The sequence below is a fragment of the Lactuca saligna genome, chromosome 9 (genome assembly GCF_052625555.1).
Source record: "Lactuca saligna cultivar CGN05327 chromosome 9, ASM5262555v1, whole genome shotgun sequence".
Lineage (NCBI taxonomy): Eukaryota > Viridiplantae > Streptophyta > Magnoliopsida > Asterales > Asteraceae > Lactuca > Lactuca saligna.
This window is the reverse complement of record NC_136425.1, coordinates 77,332,898-77,357,597: the sequence shown is the minus strand read 5'-3', so window position 1 is coordinate 77,357,597 and position 24,700 is coordinate 77,332,898. Positions and strand designations below refer to the sequence as shown.

Here is a 24,700-nt window from a genome sequence, read left to right as displayed (position 1 = left end):
TTTATTTTTATCGGTTTATTGGTGTTCTATGTAGTGATTCCGAGATCCAACGAAATTGAGGAATCAAGTATACTAACCCTAGTCTTCAACTTTGAATTAAGTTTCTATGAGACTTTGACCTAATTTCTATCACTAGGTCAAGTGCAAGATGGGTGTATATAACTCATGAAATGTTGTTCAAGTGAAGGAATGACCCGAATATGAATAATCATTATAGTTACGTAGTTGTAGAATTCACATACCAATGTGAAATCCAAGTACACTATCAATTGTTTCTAATTGTTTCCAAGTTTCTATTAGGTTTAGTTACTAAGTCTAGTATGTGTCGTGCCTATATGTGCAACTAAGTTTATCAAATCTAGAACTGACTCGAATTTTGACGGTTATCACAGCATTTCGGCCGAGAAGTTGGCCGACATCTACATCAGAGAAGTAGTGGCTCGACATGGGATGCCAGTTTCAGTGATTTCCGACAGGGACGTGCAATTCACTTCCAGGTTTTGGAAGAAGTTTCATGATGAGTTGGGTAATCGTTTGCACTTTAGCATCGCTTTTCACCTGCAGATGGGTGGTCAGAGTGAGCGAACCATCCAGACTCTGGAGGATATACTGCGGGCGTGTGTTTTAGGCTTCAGAGGTAATTAGGATACTTACATTCCTTTGGCTGAGTTTTCCTATAATAATAGCTATCTGTCCTCCTTTCGAGATCTTGTGCAGGAGGAAGTGTAGGACCCCAACATGTTGGGGTGAGGTTGGCCAAAGGATCATGGGGAGTACCGAAGTGGTACTCAATACTGTAGAGAGGATCCAACAGGTGCGGAGCAGTCTTCAGACAGCTCAGAGTCGGCAGAAAAGTTATGCCGACAGGCGTCATTCGGACCTGGAGTTCCAGGTCGGGGATACAGTGCTCCTGAAGGTGTCGCCTTGGAAAGGCTTCATTCGGTTCAGGAAGCAGGGCAAGTTGGGCCCCAGGTACATTGGACCTTTCAAAGTTGTCGCCCGGGTGGGCAAGGTCACGTATAGGCTGGACCTTCCAGCCGAACTCAGTCAGATTCATAGCACTTTTTACGTTTCCCAGTTACGGAAGTGTCTGGTGGACGATTCGGCAGTGGTGCCTTTGGAGGATATTCAGGTGGATGACAGCCTGAACTACATTGAACGACCTGTGGCGATCCTCAACAGAAAGTCGAAGGATCTAAGGAACAAGAGGATGGAGTCGGTAAAGGTGCAATGGCAGCAATGCAAGGGTTCAGAATGGACTTGGGAGCCGGTGGACGAGATGAGGGAGCACTACCCCGAGCTTTTTCAAGACTCATTAGCAGACTTTGAGGACGAAGTCTAAAATAAGTGGGGGAGATTTGTAACATCCGTTTCCTGGTACGTATTTAAATTCAAGTAACTCCATGTTTTGCTCTGGGACTCGACGAGTTAGAGGCCCAGCTTATCGAGTAGACTTGACTTTTGATCGGGGGGTTAAATGACCTACTCGACGAGTCGGGAGACCGACTCGGCGAGTAGGAATGTCTAGATGAAACCCTAATATTTAGGTTTGCACCCTATTTAAACAACTTATAACACCACAAACTAGCCTCCATTGTCCCTCCCAACCCAAAGAAAACCCTAACTCGAAACCCTAGCCATTATTGTGTGTTCTTGAGCTTGTTGGTACCTTTTTGTGTGTTTTTGAAGGTGGAAAGGAGGAAGGAAGCTTGTGAGTTCAAGTAGAAGCAAGAAGATACTGAAGTTTTACTCCATTCTCAGCTCCTTCAAGGTAAAAATTTGGAACCTTGACCATCTATCTCTTAGATTTTGATTTGGGGCTATTTTTACCCTTTTTATGAGCATAATGAAGCCATAATCGGATTTTATATGTGTGCTTGGTGTTGTACTTCAAATCTGGAACTATTAGTGGTCCATATGGCATAAAGGTTCCAACTTTGTTGCCATAAGCACCCCATGCATCTTGTAGACTTCTTTTATGGTCTTTTGAGTCAAAACCCCTATGCATGGACATCAAGATTGGGACTTTATGTATGAAATGGACCTTAGGAGGTCAGATCTATGGTTTTGATGCATTAAGACCCATTATAATTGACTGGATAGTTTTGATCATAGAGGCACTCGACGAGTCTCTTGAAAGACTCGGCGAGTCGAGTCTTTTCCCCCCCAATGTCTTCTGGAGGTGGTTTTGGTTGAGTGGAGGGGACACTCAACCTGTTAGGGGGTTTGTATTGGACTTAAAGATCAAAGGACTCGACGAGTTCAAGAACGAACTCAATGAGTTCAAGACAATGTACCAACCACATGAAGATGGACTCGACGAGTTCAAGGAGAACCCAACGAGTTATAGACTGAACATGAAACGACCCAAAAACACGACCCAAAAATTTTCGTTTTTCATTATAATAAAAACCATAATATAAGTAACATAACATAAAACATACGCGATGTATCCCCAAAACATAATTAAATATTGTGCGGAAAACTGTATCATACTACATCGACCCAAAACATCAAGAGACATCCCCAGGATAAAAGCTATGCTGTGGTGTGTGCGATGCTGTCACCCCGAGCTCTTCCCTTTGCTTGCGGAAGTACCTGAAACCAAACTGAAACTGTAAGCACAAAGCTTAGTGAGCTCCCCCAAACTACCACATACCATACAATAACATATAAAAACATATTGGGCCTTACCCACTGCATCGGGCCGAAGCCCGGAAACTGCATCGGACCGAAGTCCGGAACTGACTGGGACCTTGTCCCCTGCATCGGACCGAAGTCTGGAACTGACTGGGACCTTGTCCCCTGCATCGGACCGAAGTCCGGAACTAACTGCATCGGACCGAAGTCCGGAACTGATTGGGACCTTGTCCCCTGCATCGGACCGAAGTCCGGAACTAACTGCATCGGACCGAAGTCCGGAACTGACTGGCTGGACATGGCATAGCATAACACATCAACTAGCATAACACATATACGACATGCTACATCGGGTTGTGGCCCGGAACACATAATACTTAACACATAAAACATAGCACATAAATCCTGTTCGAGCCACGAAGGCATCGAACATGCTAGCTACTGCATCGGACCTAAATCCGGAAACTACTGCTAACTGAACGGGCCGGCATTGTGGCCTTAGACCCGTTCCTACTGGAAGAAAACTCACCTCGTAAGCTGGCTGCTGAGTGTGTGGCTCGGAAAGCTAACGGCGGCTGCTCCTGAATCTCCTCGGCTACAAGTCCATAAACACACTCAATCAAATACTAAACACTGCGCTTGGGGTAAAATGACTCTTTTACCCTCGGTCAAAGTCAATTATCTTTTGGGCTGACTCGCCGAGTTGGGCCACCCAACTCGCCGAGTCCCACTCTCACTTTTCACTCTTACTCACTGCTACTCGTCGAGTCTGGCATCGACTCGACGAGTACCCTCTTGATCCAAGAACTCAGACAATCTTCATCTGACTCGCCGAGCCGGATGAACAAACTCGACGAGTTGTTCTTGATCTTTAAGAAGATTGCCTTGGACTCGCCGAGTTGATGAACAACTCGCCGAGTCCCTCCATCACTGAGTTCACCCTCAACTCGCTGAGTCCACTCTCTAGCTCACTGGGTTCACTCGACACTGGTAAAACTGAAGAACTCGGGACTCGCGACCCAACTCGTCGAGTCGTTCTTCCGACTCGCCGAGTTGCCGCCATGCAACTGATTTTTACTTGATTTTGTTTGAATCCAACACATACAATTGATAGATCTGGGTCCAATAAGCTGATTTACCACGTAAAGTTTCCAACTTTACGTGTACAACCTCATGAATAAGGGAAATAAGGCTAAAAGATGCACAAAATGGGTAGATCTATGGTTATCATGCAATATAACTCCAAAAAGACAGTAGATCTGGGCTCTACAACACCCCAACATTCAGATCCATAGATATTTCGACTTAATAAGGCATTCATGCAAGTGTAAGGCTTGGAACAAGCATCAACTAGCTCTTAGGAGAGCTCTAATGGAAGTTTAAAGCATATAACAAGATGGAACTCCGAAAATACCTCAATTAACTCTGATTTGGCCTTGGATCTTTGCACTACAACACTTCTCCTTGCTTCTTCCTTCTTCTCCTTCTTCACACCTTCACAAAATGGCACCAAAACACATATAAGCTCTTCAAGGGAGGATTAGGGTTCTCTCACTGCGTTCTCAGGGTGAGGGAGGCGAGAATGGGGGCTATAAGGTGGTTTATATAGTGGGCAACCCGGGGAATTTAGGGTTTCACCCAGACAGATGGACTCGCCGAGTCAGGGATATGGACTCGCCGAGTCCCCGGCTCACGCGTGCCCTCAGGCGCGACCCTACTCGGCGAGTCAGGCTAGAACTCGCCGAGTCCCTCTTGAAAAACTCACTATAATTACCAATAAATCAACATACCGGGAACGGGTCGTTACAATTCTCCCCCACTTGTCTCAGACTTCGTCCTCGAAGTCTGCTACAGCTGGATCTGCAAATAACTCCGGGTAGTGCGCTCTCATTTCCTCTTCAGCCTCCCACGTCCATTCAGACCCCTTCCGGTGCTGCCACTGCACCTTTACTAGCTGAATTACCTTGTTCCTCAAGGTCTTGGTCTTCCGTTCCAGAATCGCGACCGGCTTCTCGATATAATTTAGGCCGCTATCAACCTGAATGTCCTCTAAGGGAACGACTGCTGTCTCATCCACCAAACACTTCCTCAACTGCGACACGTGGAAGGTGTTGTGTATCTGACTAAGCTCCTCAGGGAGATCTAACCGATAAGCAACCCGACCCACCCGGGCCAAAACCCTGAAAGGGCCAATAAATCTGGGGCCCAATTTGCCCCTCTTCCGGAACCTAATGACACCTTTCCAAGGTGAGACTTTCAGAAGAACCATATCTCCCACTTGGAACTCCAAGTCCGAACGCCTCCTGTCGGCGTAGCTCTTCTGCCGACTCTGCGCAGTCTGCAGCCTACTACGGACCTGCTGGATCAATTCCGTCGTCTTGAGCACCACTTCGGTGCTCCCTATAACTCGCTGACCGACCTCGCCCCAACAAATCGGGGTCCTGCACTTCCTGCCATATAACATCTCAAAAGGAGGTCGATCAATGCTCGCATGATAACTGTTGTTATACAAGAATTCCGCTAACGGAAGATACGTATCCCAACTGCCCCCAAAATCTAAAACACATGCCCTAAGCATGTCCTCGAGAGTCTGAATCGTCCTCTCGCTCTGCCCGTCAGTCTGAGGATGAAAAGCGGTGCTGAAATGGAGACGAGTACCCATCTCGTCGTGGAATCGCTTCCAGAATCTGGACGTGAAACGAACATCTCGGTCCGACACCACCAATACCGGCACTCCATGACGTGCCACAATCTCTCGCACATAGATATCGGCTAACTTTTCCGCTGATATACTCTCCTGAATCGGAATAAAATGGGCACTCTTCGTCAACCGATCCACTACTACCCATATCGAGTCCACCCCGCGTGCGGTCCTGGGGAGTTTGGTGACAAAATCCATGGTGATGTCCTCCCATTTCCACACGGGAATGTCTAACGGCTGCATCTTGCCGTGAGGTCTCTGGTGCTCCGCCTTGACCTTCCGGCAGGTCAAACATCTCTCCACATACCAAGCGACATCTCGCTTCATGCAGGGCCACCAATAATCAAGTCGAAGATCTCGATACATCTTCGTCGCTCCAGGGTGGATAGAAAATCGAGACTTATGAGCCTCGTCCATCAATACTTGCCGTACCCCACCCCAGTACGGTACCCACACCCTACCATGAAGCGTCAACAAACCCCGACTGTCGTAATCAAACGAAGCTACTCGGCCCACTATCCTCTCGCACTTCTGCCTCTCCTCCTTGAGGCCCTCCATCTGAGCCTCCTTGATCCGCTCCAACAATGGAGTGATCACTGTCATCCTCATACACAGATCTCTGATAGGGGCCGCCGACCCCTTACGGCTCAGGGCGTCGGCCACCACGTTGGCCTTCCCTGGATGATAAAGGATCTCACAGTCATAGTCCTTCAGCACGTCTAACCATCTCCTCTGTCTCATGTTCAAACTCGGCTGATCCATAAGATATCGCAAACTCTTGTGATCCGTGTATATAGTACAACGGACCCCATAAAGGTAATGTCTCCAAATCTTGAGGGCAAACACAACTGCCCCCAGCTCCAAATCGTGGGTAGGATAATTAGCCTCGTGAGGCTTCAACTGTCTCGAGGCATAAGCTACCACATGGCCTCGCTGCATCAATACTGCTCCCATACCTGTGATCGAAGCATCACAATAGACTACGAAATCCTCTACTCCCTCTGGCAAGGTAAGGATCGGAGCCTCGCACAATCTCTGCCTGAGAGTCTCGAACGCCACCTGCTGCTCAGGCCCCCAACGAAAAACCACCGACTTCTTGGTTAGCCGGGTGAGCGGCACTGCTATCTTGGAGAAGTCCAGAATAAATCTCCGATAATACCCTGCCAACCCCAGGAAGCTCCGAATCTCAGATGGAGACCTCGGGACCTCCCACTGCATCACGGCCTCAATCTTGGCCGGATCTACCAAAATACCTTTCTGGTTGACGAGATGACCAAGAAATTGCACCTCGCGCAACCAGAACTCACACTTGGAGAACTTTGCGAAAAGTCTCTCCCTCCTCAAAGTCTCCAACACCTCCCGCAGGTGCTCCTCGTGCTGCCTCTGTGTCTTGGAATACACCAAGATGTCATCTATAAACACTATCACCGACCGATCCAGCATCGGTCTGCACACGCGGTTCATGAGATCCATGAACGCGGCTGGGGCATTGGTGAGCCCAAATGGCATCACCACGAACTCATAATGACCATACCGGGTCCTGAAAGCAGTCTTCTGTACATCCTCATCTCTAACCCTCATCTGATGATAATCGGAGCGTAGATCGATCTTGGAGAACCAAGACGCTCCCTGAAGCTGATCAAACAAGTCATCAATCCTCGGAAGTGGGTAACGGTTCTTCACCGTTACTTTGTTCAACTCCCGATAATCAATGCACATACGATGCGACCCATCCTTCTTCCTCACAAATAAGATCGGCGCTCCCCAAGGCGAACTGCTCGGCCGAATGAAACCCTTGTCTAACAGCTCCTGAAGTTGTGTAGACAACTCCTGCATCTCAGGGGGAGCAAGTCGATACGGTGCTTTGGCTATCGGAGCCGCACCAGGAACTAGGTCAATCCTGAACTCAACCTGCCTCTCTGGAGGTATCCCCGGCAAATCCTCGGGAAACACATCCGGGTAGTCACGAACAATAGGAACATCATCAATCGTCGTCTTGCCCTTCTCCCGGGCATCCAAGACGTAAGCTACAAAACCGGCGCAACCCTGCTGAACATAGCGCCTCGCCCTTGCGGCGGAACAAAAGATCGGTCCTCGCTGGGGCCTCTCGCCCTAAATCACTATCTCTCCCCCACTGGGAGTGCGAACCCTCACTAGCTGAAGCTCACAATCAATCACCGCCCCATTGGGGCTCAGCCAATCCATGCCCACAATAACTTTATTCCCACGCAGGGGAATAGGAACCAGGTCCACTGAAAACTGCTCATCAAATATCTGAAGGGAACACCCTCTATGTACTCTGCCGACCCTCACGGTCCTATCATCTGCTATCTCAACCTCTAGTGGACAATCCAGCTCCCCGGGAGCTCTGCTAAATCTCTTGCTAAGCGCAAGTGATACAAATGATCGGATAGCCCCCGAATCGAACAATACCAAAGCAGAAATGTCGTTCACAGAGAACGACCCTAAATAGAACATACCCACATAAGTAATACTCAACCGATATAATAACAATTAAAGATGAAGGAAAGATTCATACCCGTCACCACATCAGGAGTCGCTCGCGCCTCCTCTGCTGTCATCTGAAATGCCCTGCTCTTCGCCACTGGCGCATCAGCTCGGCCCTGCCGGCCATCCGTAATCCTCAAGGTGGCAGGGGCAGGTGTAACCACCTTCCATGCTGCAGCTAAACTGGGACACTGGGACCTTTTATGTCCCCTCTGATTGCACTGAAAGCAAATCAGGTCTGATGTTGTAACCGTAGTAGCAGGGGCCGTACAATCCCTACTCAAATGCCCAGTCCGACCGCACTTGTAGCAGCCGGAACTCCCTGCCATGCACGCCCCCTCGTGTAATCTCCCACACTTGCCACACCGACCGTGGCTCTGCTGACTCCTAGACCTGTGATCTGAAACCTTGGGCTTTTTGCCCACATTGCCTGAACCCGAAACCGCCTCCGGTTTCCTCTTCTTCTCCATCTCGAGATCAATCTCCCTCTCTCTAGCTCTGGCAATCATGTCGTCCAACGTTTTACAACTGGACCGGCTCACAAACATGCGGATGTCACTCCGCAACATCTCATGATAACGGGCCTTCTTCATCTCCTCATCGGCTGCATACTGAGGAACAAGAAGGGCCCTCTCCCTGAACTTGGCGGTGATCTCCGCCACTGTCTCTGTAGTCTGGGTAAGGTCCTGAAACTCCCTAGCTAACTGCTGCACCTCAATGACCGGTGCAAACTCCGCTCTGAACCTGGTAGAGAAATCAGCCCAGGTCATGGCATCCAATGCCGCATCATCCCCGATGGCATGTCCGACCTCCTCCCACCAATCCCGTGCCCTGTCCTTCAGGAGACAGGACGCCAATCTGACCTTATCCCCCTCGGGACACCTGCTAGTGCGGAAAGCGTTGGCCACATCCGCCAACCATCTAGTACTCGCTATGGGGTCCCGCGCCCCATGATAGTCTGGAGCCCCGCATGCCCTGAACTCCCTGAACGTAAGTGTGCGCGACCCCATCACGGCCGCCATCTCAGCACGGAAAGTACTCAATCTCTCATCCATCAGCTCTAAAATACCCTCCTTGATCGAACCGAAGATCACAGGAGTCTGCTCCAGTATGATGCGGGTAACCTCAGAAGAAAGGAACTCTCTAGTATGCTCATCCATCTGCCCGACCTCCGGGCCTGATCCCGATCCTGATCCCCCTCCGGCATCTGAGCTGCCGACTGCTGGTCTCGGACGCAAAACTACCATTCTGAAACATATCATAACCACATCAGAACACTGAAATATCTCAAGGGATCATGATACTACTACTAGCTTCCTGGTCTTGTCTTGGCCTTCCTTGATTCGAGTACGGATCCTCTGCTTTCAGTAGTATGGGCCCCTACTACCTTCCACACCTATCCGTACTTTCCTCAAGAACTGCCTTGACTCCACCAAGTCACTTCTACCGCTGCTATTCTCTGCTACTCTCATCCTAGGCTTGCCCTAGAGAAACCTCAAGCTCAACACGACTGGTCCTCAGCTGTTGTAGGTCTCCTCATAATGCCAGCTAGCCACCACCTAAACACCATCACATGTGATGAGGATCAGATAATCCTTCAAGTAAAAGATCCGTCCCTACAACGGTTGGACTCAAACAAGAGCTGCGCAATAGGGCCAGTTCCAACACTCTGGGATTATTCAAACCTGATCACATGTGGTGTGACGTGTTCACCTAATGGCTAACTCCCACTACTCAGAACCCCACCAAGCACGAAGCAAGCAGCATTCGGACAAGGGAAACAGACTCAGGCAAAACTATTCTTATAACAAGAAACTGCACTAGCATAGGATGCTAAGCTCGTACTATCAGGCATAACCTAAACAGGCTATCCTACTGCTGTCTACTCAATTCTAGCATGCAATACTCATAAAGCTGTAACACATAAACAGACACATAAGGCATTCTCCTAGATCCTTAGCCCTATACTAGCATGCTGTTCTACTGAAACTGAAGCTGAACAAATAACTTGTATGGGTAATTTGGGAGTACTTACTTGAGCTCGGCTGACCGCATGCACACACCTCTATCTTGTTAAAAACAATTATTTCTAAGTGCTTTCAAAATTCTTTTTGTAAAACATTTTTATTTTACTAAAATCTTTTATTTTCCTTAGTTTGAGTTCAGATACACCCGGAAGTGTATCCGAATCCCTCAAACCAGGGCTCTGATACCAACTTGAAACGACCCAAAAACACGACCCAAAAATTTTCGTTTTTCATTATAATCAAAACCATAATATAAGTAACATAACATAAAACATACGCGATGTATCCCCAAAACATAATTAAATATTGTGCGGAAAACTGTATCATACTACATCGACCCAAAACATCAAGAGACATCCCCAGGATAAAAGCTATGCTGTGGTGTGTGCGATGCTGTCACCCCGAGCTCTTCCCTTTGCTTGCGGATGTACCTGAAACCAAACTGAAACTGTAAGCACGAAGCTTAGTGAGCTCCCCCAAACTACCACATACCATACAATAACATATAAACACATATTGGGCCTTGCCCACTACATCGGGCCGAAGCCCGAAAACTGCATCGGACCGAAGTCCGGAACTGACTGGGACCTTGTCCCCTGCATCGGACCGAAGTCCGGAACTAACTGCATCGGAACGAAGTCCGGAACTGACTGGGACCTTGTCCCCTGCATCGGACCGAAGTCCGGAACTAACTGCATCGGACCGAAGTCCGGAACTGATTGGGACCTTGTCCCCTGCATCGGACCGAAGTCCGGAACTAACTGCATCGGACCGAAGTCTGGAACTGACTGGCTGGACATGGCATAGCATAACACATATACGACATGCTACATCGGGCCGTGGCCCGGAACACATAATACTTAACACATAAAACATAGCACATAAATCCTGTTCGAGCCACGAAGGCATCGAACATGCTAGCTACTGCATCAGACCTAAATCCGGAAACTACTGCTAACTGAACGGGCCGGCATTGTGGCCTTAGACCCGTTCCTACTGGAAGAAAACTCACCTCGTAAGCTGGCTGCTGAGTGTGTGGCTCGGAAAGCTAACGGCGGCTGCTCCTGAATCTCCTCGGCTACAAGTCCATAAACACACTCAATCAAATACTAAACACTGCGCTTGGGTAAAATGACTCTTTTACCCTCGGTCAAAGTCAATTATCTTTTAGGCTGACTCGCCGAGTTGGGCCACCCAACTCGCCGAGTCCCACTCTCACTTTTCACTCTTACTCACTGCTACTCGTCGAGTCTGGCATCGACTCGATGAGTACCCTCTTGATCCAAGAACTCAAACAATCTTCATCAGACTCGCCGAGCTGGATGAACAAACTCGACGAGTTGTTCTTGATCTTTAAGAAGATTTCCTTGGACTCGCCGAGTCCCTCCATCACTGAGTTCACCCTCAACTCGCTGAGTCCACTCTCTAGCTCACTGGGTTCACTCGACACTGGTAAAACTGAAGAACTCGGGACTCGCGACCCAACTCGTCGAGTCGTTCTTCCGACTCGCCGAGTTGCCGCCATGCAACTGATTTTTACTTGATTTTGTTTGAATCCAACACATACAATTGATAGATCTGGGTCCAATAAGCTGATTTACCACGTAAAGTTTCCAACTTTACGTGTACAACCTCATGAATAAGGGAAATAAGGCTAAAAGATGCACAAAATGGGTAGATCTATGGTTATCATGCAATATAACTCCAAAAAGACAGTAGATTTGGGCTCTACAACACCCCAACATTCAGATCCATAGATATTTCGACTTAATAAGGCGTTCATGCAAGTGTAAGGCTTGGAACAAGCATCAACTAGCTCTTAGGAGAGCTCTAATGGAAGTTTAAAGCATATAACAAGATGGAACTCCGAAAATACCTCAATTAACTCTGATTTGGCCTTGGATCTTTGCACTACAACACTTCTCCTTGCTTCTTCCTTCTTCTCCTTCTTCACACCTTCACAAAATGGCACCAAAACACATATAAGCTCTTCAAGGGAGGATTAGGGTTCTCTCACTGCGTTCTCAGGGTGAGGGAGGCGAGAATGGGGGCTATAAGGTGGTTTAAATAGTGGGCAACCCGGGGAATTTAGGGTTTCACCCAGACAGATGGACTCGCCGAGTCAGGGATATGGACTCGCCGAGTCCCCGGCTCACGCGTGCCCTCAGGCGCGACCCTACTCGGCGAGTCAGGCTAGAACTCGCCGAGTCCCTCTTGAAAAACTCACTATAATTACCAATAAATCAACATACCGGGAACGGGTCGTTACAGAACACCTTCATATGGATGAAGATGAACTCGACGAGTTCAAGGAAGAACTCGATGATTCGGTTGAAGATAGTCTGATGTGTTGTTGAAGGCGAACTCGTCGAGCTCTTGCTAGACTCGACGAGTAGGGACAGGATTATGGCATTTTGTGGATATGGGGACTCGGCGAGTTGGTGAACCAACTCGACGATTCGAGTCAACCAGATGTTGACTTTGATCAGATGATTGACCATTGACCAAGGTGTTGACCTTGACCTTGTCATGGACTGGAGTTGACCCTTGTAAGGGTTACGAGTATGAATTGATAAGTTAGAAAAGTTGTTGTGTAGGGATTGAGGATTCAAGGAGAGTTGGTTTTCATGCCGAGATCAGTGCAGACACTACATGACTTTTAGGTGAGCTTTCTCTTCGTAGGAGTGGGTCTACTGCCACAATGCCGGTCCACAAGTAAGAGTGCTGGATAGATGATTCTCTTTGTGATAATTATCTAGTGTTGATATGAGATATGATTATTGTGCCTGATATGATTATTATGCTTGATATGTGTTAGCAGTAGTAGGGGTGAAATAGTCCCCAGTTACCAGTTGAAAGATACCGAAGGGGAGGGTAGCTCCCAGTTACTGGTTGAAAGATACCAAAGGGGAGGTTAGTTCCCGGTTACCGGTTGAAACATACCGGGGAGGAGCCCAGCTCCTGGCTATGCCCAACAGTTACCGGTTGAAAGATCTCGAATATTATGCATTATTTGGTATGGGTATGATGGGGGAACTCACCAATCTTTGTGCTTGCAGTTTTTATTTTTGGTTTCAGATACCTTTTCATCTAAGGGGAAGGAGTCGGCGGGGTAGCAGTGCATCACACATTCACACATGATATTCCGCATTTGAGAAACCTAGGATTTTTCTCTGATATTATACTATTTACTAATATGGTTTTGAGACTTGTGATTTGTGACTTTATGTTTGAAAGGATTTCAATGTTGTTTTCCGTTAACTATTTTTACAAGTAATATACTTTAAAACAAAAAAAATTTGGGTCTCAATGTTGGGATGTTACATAACCATTATTCAGGAATCAGAGTTAAATAATACAATGTAGAAACTCAATCATAAATTTGTTGATGTGTGTGTACAGTCCTGCCTTCGCAATCTGATAAGTACATGAAAAATCGTTAATCCACAACTATAAGCATAAATCTTAGTGAGTTCCCGCAAAATATCTCATACAACACATCATAATAATCACCTATGGGTTATCAGCAATCCTGAGGGCTATCAGCAGTCCCAATGTGCTAACAATACGCCGTGTGGATTAACAGCACACCTTATGAGTTATCAACAACCCTAGGGACTATCAACGGTCCCATAGACTTACAACAATCTAGGAGTTATCAACAACTTAGTTTATATATAACAGTTAAGACCAGCTGGTCAACACACACATATTACTACCCATGCAAGTATAGTGAGAGGACTTACCTTACGAATAACAACTAACACACAACCGCCCACACGATGGGTAGAAAGGTACACCGATACACCTAGCAGCAATAAAGAAGTACCCTCTAAGTCTACACCCTAAACCCCTATTTTGACCATAAGTCAACCATGGTCAAAAGTCAATGGTCAAAGTCAAAGTCAACATCCAACAATACTAACAGTTGGAGCTCATGTTGTTGCCAGACCTTGGTTACGTTGTGAGAATGCACCCAACTCGATTCCAACTCGACCACGCTCCAACTTAGCTAACTCAGTCACGGACAACCCAACAGCTAACGTCACGACGTGAACCCCCCATGGTTATGTTGTAAACACATCCAAACAAATTAGTCAAGGGACCTCCCATCGTCGTGTCGTGACACTCTCCTGGTCATGACGTGTCCACTGTCTGGAGTAAAATCCTAATGGTTTGAGTCCTTAATCCTTTAATTCTTCAATTCCAACTTTTTTAAAAGCTTTATGGGACTCTAAAGGTCCATAAAAATGCCAACTTTATATACATGCATGCTCTATGCATGTCCTCTACCGATTCTGGTCAAAATAAGGAAAATGAGGCGAAAAACTCATGATTGGAGTCCAAACCACCACCAATCCTTAGATCTGAGACATATGCTAAATAAAAGGCCTCAATAATCCATAAAGTTGTTAAATTTAGGGATCCCATGTATGCCACCTAATCCAAAAATGAAGAAAAGTGAATGGAACTTAGATCTAGAATGCTTAAGTGAAAAAGCAAGAGCTTTAGGACTTACCAAGTTCCAGAAACAATGCAATGTGGTGAGGAAAGGCTTGATTGCTGAAACAATGCACCAAATGGACCATCTTCTTTAATAAAGAGCACCAAAACCACTCAAAATGAGCCAAAACCACCAAGATGAACTAGGGTTAGGGTTTTTGAGGTTTAAGGGAGATGGAGGCTGAGAAACGAACCCTAAATTCATGTTTAGGGTGTTTAAATACGAAGCAAACCCTAAAAGATCATGAGCTTGGGTTGTAGCCCTTTTCACGTCGTGACCACCTATGTGTCACGTCGTGACCACTGCTCTAATGCACGTTTTCATTCTTCACCCGTCACATCGTGACTCATGGTTTTCTCCAAAAACATGCATTTGACTATTCACTACCCTAAAATGATCATTTTAGGAAATGAGTGTCACAATTTTGGTACTTTTTTTCTTGATTTAACTAAAAAATGTTTCTTCAATTTGCGATACATATTTCTTAACTATAGGTACCTACATTCACAATAATAGTTTTATACTTTTGAACACAACGGTTCCAACAAGTTGATTTTATGCATTCGAAAATACCCGATTTTGGGGCTTTTGGGTCACTTCTCGACTAAAAAATGGACCAAAACATAGGTTTTCATGAATGGTGATCCACAAAAGGTGTAGTTGAAGGATTTCAATGTCGTAGTTTAGTAAATTCATAGCTTACTTAATGAACAAGCTAATTTTGAAGATTTTTTTTTTGTATATAGTTGATGTATAATTATATTAGTGTGTTGGTTGTTATAAAGTTTTAAGACTAGCCTCTAGATTTCATTGTTTTAATTAAATAACTGTGGAGATATGCGACATCAGTCTCAAATGACCATTTTGCTGGAGTTATTCTAAAAGATATTGACAATCTCAACATGTGTTTCGAGTTCAAGTTTCTCTTCACTATTGTAAAAAAAGAGGTACAATTTTGACTTTTAAAGCCCTTGCTCGGTAATTGTCAACTTTGTTCAGATTCATATTTTTAATTTTTGAGAATTGGGCTAAAAACAGGATGCTACTTTCTTTTTAAAACGAAACATTGCATGCTACTTTCACTTTAAGCCAAACGTAGCATGTGGCTTTTACTTTTTCACCAAAAATAGCATTATACTTTCAATTTTAAGGCAAAACTATTATGCCACTTTCAAGTTTAACCCAAAAATAACTTCATACGTCTATTTTTAAACGTGTAATCTTTTTATAATTGTAATCAGATTGACATCTCTATAGTATTTGGAACGGAAAGGTAGTTTTGTAGTGGAAGTGTTTTCTGCTAATCCGTGTGGTGAACGAATATAAAACACACACACAATATATATATATATATATATATATATATATATATATATATATATATATATATATATATATATATATATATATTATAACAAATAAACCGCTATCACCTCCTAATAAATTAGATAACATTGCCTCGTCTAACTCCTAAAAATTGGTATGTGAAGTTTAAAGCTAAAAACATTGCTCTAAGATGATAATGCATTAACATCAAGTATCTTTCGCTTACATAGTTGTAAACGCGTTTATTAAGAGTTACACAAACCAGATTTAATCAACTTCTTCAATCTTCGGCCCACCTGCCGGAGCTGTGCCAGAGTTAGCCGCCGCCGCCTCAGGACCACCACCACCACCACCGCCCTGATACATCTTAGCAATAATCGGGTTACAAATACCCTCCAACTCCTTCATTTTATCTTCAAATTCATCTACCTCCGCCAACTGATTAGCATCCAACCAACTAATCGTTTGATCGATTGCATCCTCTATCTTCTTCTTATCACTCGCCGGAATCTTTGAAGCAACCTTCTCGTCACTAATGGTGTTCCTCATATTATACGAATAGTTTTCCAAAGCGTTTTTAGCTTCTACTTTCTTCTTATGCTCTTCATCTTCAGCTTTATATTTCTCAGCTTCCTGCACCATTTTTTCAATCTCATCTTTCGATAATCTCCCTTTATCATTTGTAATCGTAATCTTGTTCTTCTTTCCCCCGACTTTATCTTCTGCAGAAACGTTAAGGATCCCGTTTGCATCAATATCGAAACAAACAGAAATCTGAGGGACACCTCGAGGCGCCGGAGGGATGCCGGAAAGTTCAAATTTCCCTAACAGATTGTTATCCCTTGTTCTTGTTCTTTCTCCTTCGTAAACTTGAATCAAAACGCCGGGTTGGTTATCGGAGTAAGTTGAGAAAACCTGTTCTTTCTTCGTCGGAATCGTCGTGTTTCTCGGAATCAAAACTGTCATGACTCCGCCGGCGGTTTCTAGACCGAGTGAGAGAGGAGTGACGTCGAGAAGAAGAAGATCTTGTACCTTTTCGTTACCTTCGCCGCTCAAAATCGCCGCCTGAACTGCAGCGCCGTATGCCACCGCTTCATCGGGATTTATACTCTTGCAAAGCTCCTTCCCGCTGAAGAAATCCTGTAACAACTGTTGGACTTTTGGGATTCGTGTTGATCCGCCGACGAGAACGATGTCATCGACGCTTCGTTTATCCATTTTAGCGTCTCGTAAGCATTTCTCGACGGGATCCATACATTTTCGGAAGAGATCCATGTTGAGCTCTTCGAATCTGGCACGGGTGATGGTCGAGTAGAAGTCAACACCTTCGTATAACGAATCGATTTCAATGGTGGTTTGAGCTGTGGATGAGAGGGTTCTCTTTGCTCTTTCGCAAGCTGTTCTTAGCCTTCTGAGAGCTCTAGGGTTTCCGGTGATGTCCTTTTTGTGTTTCCTTTTGAATTCCTGAACGAAATGGTTGACCATTCTGTTGTCAAAATCCTCGCCGCCGAGATGTGTGTCGCCGGCTGTGGACTTTACTTCGAAAATCCCCTCTTCTATTGTGAGGAGTGAGACATCAAAAGTACCACCACCAAGGTCGAAAATGAGCACATTCTTTTCTCCGACGCTACTGGCTTTCTTATCTAATCCGTAAGCGATGGCTGCAGCAGTGGGTTCGTTGATGATACGCATCACGTTTAAACCAGCGATAGCTCCGGCGTCTTTGGTGGCCTGGCGTTGGGAATCATTGAAGTAAGCAGGAACGGTGATTACTGCGTTTTTGACAGATGAACCAACGAAAGCTTCGGAAATCTCGTGCATTTTGATGAGCACCATGGAAGAGATCTCTTCAGCTGCAAATTGCTTGTTTTCCCCTTTGTAATTGACACCGATCATTGGTTTCTCTCCAGGCCCTGGTGTAATTTTGAATGGCCATAATTTCATGTCGTCTTGCACAGATGCATCACTGAATCTCCTACCAATTAGTCGCTTTGCGTCTGTTTTTGTCATCAAAAACAATTATGAGATAAAATTCAATTAATCAAACATTAGATCTAACGCTAATAAACAATTAAATTCTGAACAACTTTCAAAGTCGCAGATAAAACGCCCAATTCTGAAGGACTTTCAGTTGCACATAAATTCATCGATGAATTATGAAGCTAAACTATAATAAACGAATTCCAGAATTTCGGAACAAAATCTGACATCGCTCACGTAAAAGCATTGATCAACCTAATATTGATCGGATTAACAGAAAAGTATATGAGAAACATTAAGGCAACGTTAACTTACCGAAGACCGTGTTCATCGGGTTCATGGCGACCTGGTTCTTAGCAGCATCACCAATGAGACGCTCGCTATCGGTAAAAGCAACATAAGAGGGCGTCGTCCTGTTACCCTGATCATTCGCGATGATCTCAACGCGGTCGTGTTGCCATACCCCAACACATGAGTACGTGGTTCCGAGATCGATTCCAATCGCCGGACCTTCACTTTTTCCGGTCATTCTCACAGACAATTTCACGAAACTAAGTCGGATCGGAAAATAGAGAGAACGAATACACAACGCAGTTGGAAACAGAAACTTTGCTGTTATGTAAAGAAAGAAGGTGGGGACGTATTTATAGGTTCTGGTGATGAGCACAGACGTTTCTGGATTGTTCCAGATATTAATTAGAACTGTGAAAACGGAATAATTGGATCCAAGAGATCCGAGTCCTTTGTTTGAACAAGTGACCATCACAAAATTACAAAATTACTCAAATGGTCCATAATATTTTCAATTATTTAGTTTGGGAAAATGATATATATATATATATATATATATATATATATATATATATATATATATATATATATATATATATATATATCCTATTATGTTTTTAGGGTTTACTCATTTAGTCATTTAATTTATTTTATGGTTTTATAAGAGCATAAGTTTAGAGACAACTGTTTTTTTAGTCATCCATACCCATTGTAGCAGGTTTAATCATATGTCCACCTAAATAATCAAACCATCTCACTCTAGCTCACATGTACTGCTACTGCAACAATTTCAAATACCTGTTCTTCATCTCTTCCACTTTCATTTCAACCCAATTTCACTACCACCAACGGTGGTCGGAAAATCTAAATATCTTCCATGGCTAACTTCTACTTTTTACTTTACCTTTTTCATCTTATTTTTATTGTTTCTGGTACAGATAGACAAGCAGATCAAATTCATTGTTCGAGTTTAGAAGGATTCTAATCCTTCAATATTTCTGACTCATAAACACAAATATAGCATTCAATGGCTTCTCAACTATGATGTCTATTGTAGAGGATTCCAAGCTTGAATATGCTTTTGGGGTTCTCTTGTTTATTCCCGAACAAGTTCGCCATCTGCATATCAAGTGTTCGTCAGAGTTTGGCTTTAGACATCTAATAGTGTAGGGTTGTTGAAGGAGTCATATTTTGGGTCGGATCTGTTATTAGGGTTTTGGATATTAGGATTTGGCCTGAGAAGGAGAGTATCGAACTCATACAACTTCAATCCCCGCTAGTAGGTATGTTTTTCCCGATGACATCTTGTAACCGCAAGTTGATCGAAGCTAATTACTTCTCTACTGGTTACGAATCAACAAATGGGATTTCCGTCTCTTGATACGGCGGCTCGACTACATTATACACCAAAACCGGAACGCAAAATGTTTACTTTGAACATTCTGAGCCCTTCTTGATTAATTTTTTTAGCATAGGCATTTCCATCTGATTATCAATCAATTTTTTTTTGAAAGAGATTATCAATCAATTTTGGCCGGAAAAACAATCACTTCATCCTCCTCTTCTTCACTTTCCACACATGCATCCTCTTTAATCACCCAATTTGATTTGTTTTCAGTTCGATGTTTCTATGTCTCAACGCCAACACCGATAACAATCTTTATGGATGGCTGATTAACGAAGTTAAATATTGGCAAATTTGAATTTCCGATTGATTTCGACTGCTTAAGTTTCGGTAATGAAAAATCAATGTAAATAGTCAAAATTAGGAAAATTCAAAGTCAAATGTGGAAAAATTGGTCATCAAATGTCAATATGGCAAAGGTATAACTGGGTGACCCGGTCACTTTGGTCAAAAGGATGTAATCGACCAAACAAAAACAATTTCGTTCACTTATAAAGCCATAAAATAAGTTAAATGACTAAATGGGTCGACCCTAGAAACATAATAGGGTATATATGTCATTTTCCCTTTAGTTTTCGGTTCCAAACTTTTTATCATATACCTATAAGTAATGTTTTAAAAATCAGTTTTTTAATCAGAAGCGGTCTCATGACCAATTCTTGGTTTAAATTGTTCAACCGTCGGATCCACCCAGTTTCTAGAAAAAAAAATCACGTGTACATATATACATCAATCAAAATACATAAAAATAGAAAAAATAAAAAAAACCCTTAAAATATAATACTAAAATAAAATATCGTTTCAGATTAATACGAACACATCACAAATCTCCACAACATTACCATTTTTAGTAACAAAAGCACATCACTTAAGCTATAAAGAAAAAAGTGTTCTTTGTCACTTTGAGGGTCTATAAAGTTGTCTATATATGAGCATTAGAAATCAATCAAATGTTATCTGATTATCACATATTCAGCGGGTTCTGATATTCACTTTTTGAAATTTCAAATAATGAATATGTAATTGGTTATCAAACAAAAGATATATACATTGATAAGATGTAATGACGTGAATTTCCCTTCCGTTATCAATGTTAGTGTTTAGTTAAGTTCCTTTATTAAATTAACATTTTCCTTGGTTTAAAGTTAAGTGATTGAGATCAAGTTGTAATAAAATGATTCTTGATCATGTACATGGATTAGCGAATTATTTTGTCATACTTTGAAGACCTAGATTGTAATTTATGGAGTATGTAAACAATGCTAATCCTAAAATCTATGAATCTAACCCTATTTGCAGCCACCAATCATCTTGAGAGTTGGGAGAGAGAGAGAGAGAGAGAGAGAGAGAGAGAGAAAGAGATAGAGATAAAGAGTGAGAAAGAGAAAGAAAGAGAGAGAGAGTGTGTGTGTGTATGTGTGAGAGTGTGTGTGTGTGTGTGTGTGTTCATAATGAGGTTTCTATCCTTGGAGCATTGGTGTGGTTCAAAGGAAGTGACAAAGTATTTTTCGGTGTTTGTGTAGTGACCAAATCCTTTGCCCTCCTTCTTGCTACTAGAATTTTTACACTTATTCAGAGGTTAATGACTTATCTGTAACGTCCTAAAAATACAGAGTAAAAATTTCATTTTTAAATAAGTTAAAGCCATTCTTTCATTGTTCCAAAAGACGATCAGAGTCAAAGTATTCTCAAAATATCATAGTAATTTGTAAACATTCAGTACAAAATAAAACTCGAGGGGATGCAGTGCGATCAAGGCGAACCATTCCTTTTGAAAACGAAGTACATGAAACCATAAACATAAATTGTAAGCACAAAGCTTAGTGAGTTCCCCAAAGTACCACTGTTGGGATCTTAGTGTTGCGTCTTGGGCTCGTTCCTTTTAGCCCAGTTTTGTAACCGGTTTGGGCCTATCCAACCGTGCATTATTTTATTCTAGGGTTTTAGTATTTAAGGTGCATGCATGCATCCTTAGTAAGTAACACTTTAATAATTCTCTTCATAGTATTGTAAACCCTAGCTTGCCTCTACAGTGGAAGTTCTTAATTGAGCTCTGCTGAGGCGTGACTATGTTTGAATCATAAGCTTTACTTTGATTCTACATTGTGTTCATTGTCTTGTTCGATTCAATAGTTTGTTCTTCATTAATATAACTGTGATAGATCTAAAAGATCAAGAGTTACTAACTCTTCAATTGGTATCAAAGCTGGAGGCTGTGTAATTCATACACATCTCTTTTGTTGAAGAAGTTATTAGGGTTTTCCACATTGATTGATATTAATTATGCCGTCATTCCTCATTGGCGTATCTCATTAATTGTTGATCTTGCAATAATGATAAATTACAAGTCTGATCTTAAACAGGTTATCGATCAAATGTCATCACAACATCTATGGACGATTCACAATCCAATCCAATCAACATCTCCAATAGTATTGGATCAACAACAAGGATTCCAATCCTATATACTCAGGATTATGAAGTCTGGACGCACCACTTCGAAGATTATGTAATCGGTTCAGAAGATAATGGGTATTTGATCTAGGAAGTAATCACAGTTGGTCCGTTTGCTCACTCCAGTACTTCATAAGTTGTCAAAACTCAAAAGGAGTACAATCAGCTCGTGAATGATGTGAAAGACATTCCTCAAGACGAGAAATGGAAGTTTCAGTGCAACATTAAATCCTTAAGAATGATTAGGTTTGCTTTACAATCGGACACATTTCGATTGGTGAGTTCCTGTGCCATAGCAAAAGAGATATATGATAGGTTAAAGGAATTGTATTCTACTGATGAAGATCTGGAACATTCGATTCAAACTTTGCTGCTTTCTGAATTTGGTGACTTCAAACAGAAGCCCGAAGAGAAACTCATTCAGGCTTTTGATCAATTTAATCATCTCCTCAGTAAGATGATAAAGCATGGGATCGAAAGGAAGGTTATTGAGTAGAAGGTTATCTTCATGAACAACCTTAGACCCGAATGGATGGCTGTTGTGTCTACAATGAAGGCACACGAACAATTCAAATCCTACTCTCTGGCGAAGCTGGCGGGAATTCTAAATTCCCATGAAAGTGCGGTGTCAAAGGAAACGAATGTGGTTTCCAGCTTGGGTTCGTTAGTTCTTATTTCCAAAGGAAAAAGTGTTGTTGAAGAAGAAGAAGACTTAGATCTTGCTGACTATGATCTAACTGGTGAAGAGTATGCCCTAATGGTTTCCAATCCAAGAAAGTTTATCAAAAGGAAATTCCCTGCCAACAAGAACCGAAACTGGCAGGGAAGTTATTGTTTTGAAAAGGTGAAGGAGGAACCGAGGATGGTTTCAAAGTATGAAGAATCTAAGAATGAAACGAATATTGGTGGTGATTCAGGTTTTGATTGTCATTATTGTGGAGGCAATAATCACTTTGCAAAAGACTGCATGCTAAAGAAGAAATCTGAAAGAGTTGATAAAGACGATGAGGAAGCGAAGCTTCTAAGATGATTGGAGGAGATCAAGAAAAATAAATCAGTAGTTAACAATAACACCATGAATGCCTTGATTGTACAAGATATAGGTGATAATGAAAAATTTGGTGGAGTGCAAGTGTGGTCCACAGATTCAGAGGATGAAGAAGTAAGAAAGCCCACTTATGGCAAGGCTCTGCTGGTGAAAGAAGAAAAGGTTAAAGGAAGATGTCTGATGGTGATGGAAGGTGTGTCACAGATGCGAGGATACATAATAGATGGTGGAATGGATGACGAGAAGGAGCAAGAGGACAAATGTTTCGCAGCGAAACCTGTTAGTGCACAGATCAACGAATGTGACAAGTTGATCAAGAAGGTGCAAAATATTCTCATTTCTCTGAAAATACCTATTACTAACTATGAAAATGAGCTAAATGGATTAAAATCTAAATTTTCTATTTAGGTAGTAGTCTTACCCACACTCGTGTCACAAACTCTAATCTAACTGATCAAATTAGCAGGGTTTCATCGAAGAGTGAGGAGAGGAGAATCTGGATTGAGCAGAAGGAGAAGGAGTTGATTAGGTCTACGGACGAGTCTATCTATTTGAAACAAGACAATCTTAAGCTTTTAAAACAACGAAACGTTTTTTGTTTGATTGCTAAAATATTATATTCTAACATCACTCAATTACATCTTGATTGTGAAATAGGAAAGAAGATACATCGCATGATTTTACCCTTCCTTGAGTTAAAGGAAGATGAAGTCGATGCCGAAGCTTACAACTATGAAAATGTTGTATATTCTAATGAAATATCTCCTGCCTACAAAATTGGTCTTGACAAAATAGAGTCCTACATAAAGTCAAAAGACCATAAGGACATGCTCAAAAATCATTTGGATGAAAACGATAAACGGAAACTGAGAAAATAAAATTGATGTTGAAAATGCATCTGAACTTAATGAGGACGATGGAACGACCCAAAAATCACGACCAAAAAAATTTCTTTAAAAGCATTACTAGAATCATATTTATAAAAACTGTATCATAAGTCATAACATAAATTCTTGAGTATTAATTCAAAACATAATATCATTATCAGAGTCAAACATTCCCAGGCTAACTGACTATGGTGTGTGCACTGCAATCTCCCCGAGCTCCTCTTTTGAAAACTGAGTACTTGAAACCAAAACTGAAAACCGTAAGCACGAAGCTTAGTGAGCTCCCCCAATCTAACACATACCATACAACAACATATAAAGCACATACTGGGCCTTGCCCACTGCATCGGACCAATGTCCGGACTAACTGGGGCCTTGCCCCCTACATCGGACCGAAGTCCGGAAACTGACTGGGACCTTGTCCCCTGCATCGGACCGAAGTCCGGACTAACTAGGGCCTTGCCCCCTACATCGGACCGAAGTCCGGAAACTGACTGGGACCTTGTCCCCTGCATCGGACCGAAGTCCGGGCTAACCAGGGCCTTGCCCCCTGCATCGGACCGAAGTCCAGAAACTGACTGGGACCTTGTCCCCTGCATCGGACCGAAGTCCGGGCTAACTGACTGAACATAGCATAGCATAACATATCAACTAGCATGAACACATATACTGCATACTACATCGGGTCGTAGCCCGGAACACATAACACATAACACATAAAACATAGCACATAAATCCTGTCTGAGCCACGAAGGCATCAAACATACTAACTACTGCATCGGACCGAAGTCCGGAAACTACTGCTAACTGAACGGGCCGGCATTGTGGCCTTAGACCCGTCCCTACTGGAAGGAATCTCACCTGAGACTACTGAACTGATGCTGCTAATCCTCTTGACTGCTACTTGATCTCTGACTCCGAACTGCTGC

At 43.2% G+C, this 24,700-nt stretch overlaps 1 protein-coding gene across 1 annotated transcript; it reads right to left on the bottom strand.

Moving 5' to 3' along the window:
- Positions 1 to 15,817: 15,817 nt before the first annotated feature.
- LOC145018301 (heat shock cognate 70 kDa protein 2-like) lies at positions 15,818 to 18,384 on the bottom strand. The gene is made up of 2 exons (XM_078976200.1): positions 18,002 to 18,384; positions 15,818 to 17,703 (listed from the first exon to the last, which is right to left on the bottom strand). The coding sequence occupies exons 1-2, from the start codon at positions 18,213 to 18,215 to the stop codon at positions 15,974 to 15,976; spliced, it is 1,944 nt and encodes a 647-aa protein (XP_078832326.1). The 5' UTR covers positions 18,216 to 18,384; the 3' UTR covers positions 15,818 to 15,973.
- Positions 18,385 to 24,700: the final 6,316 nt, after the last annotated feature.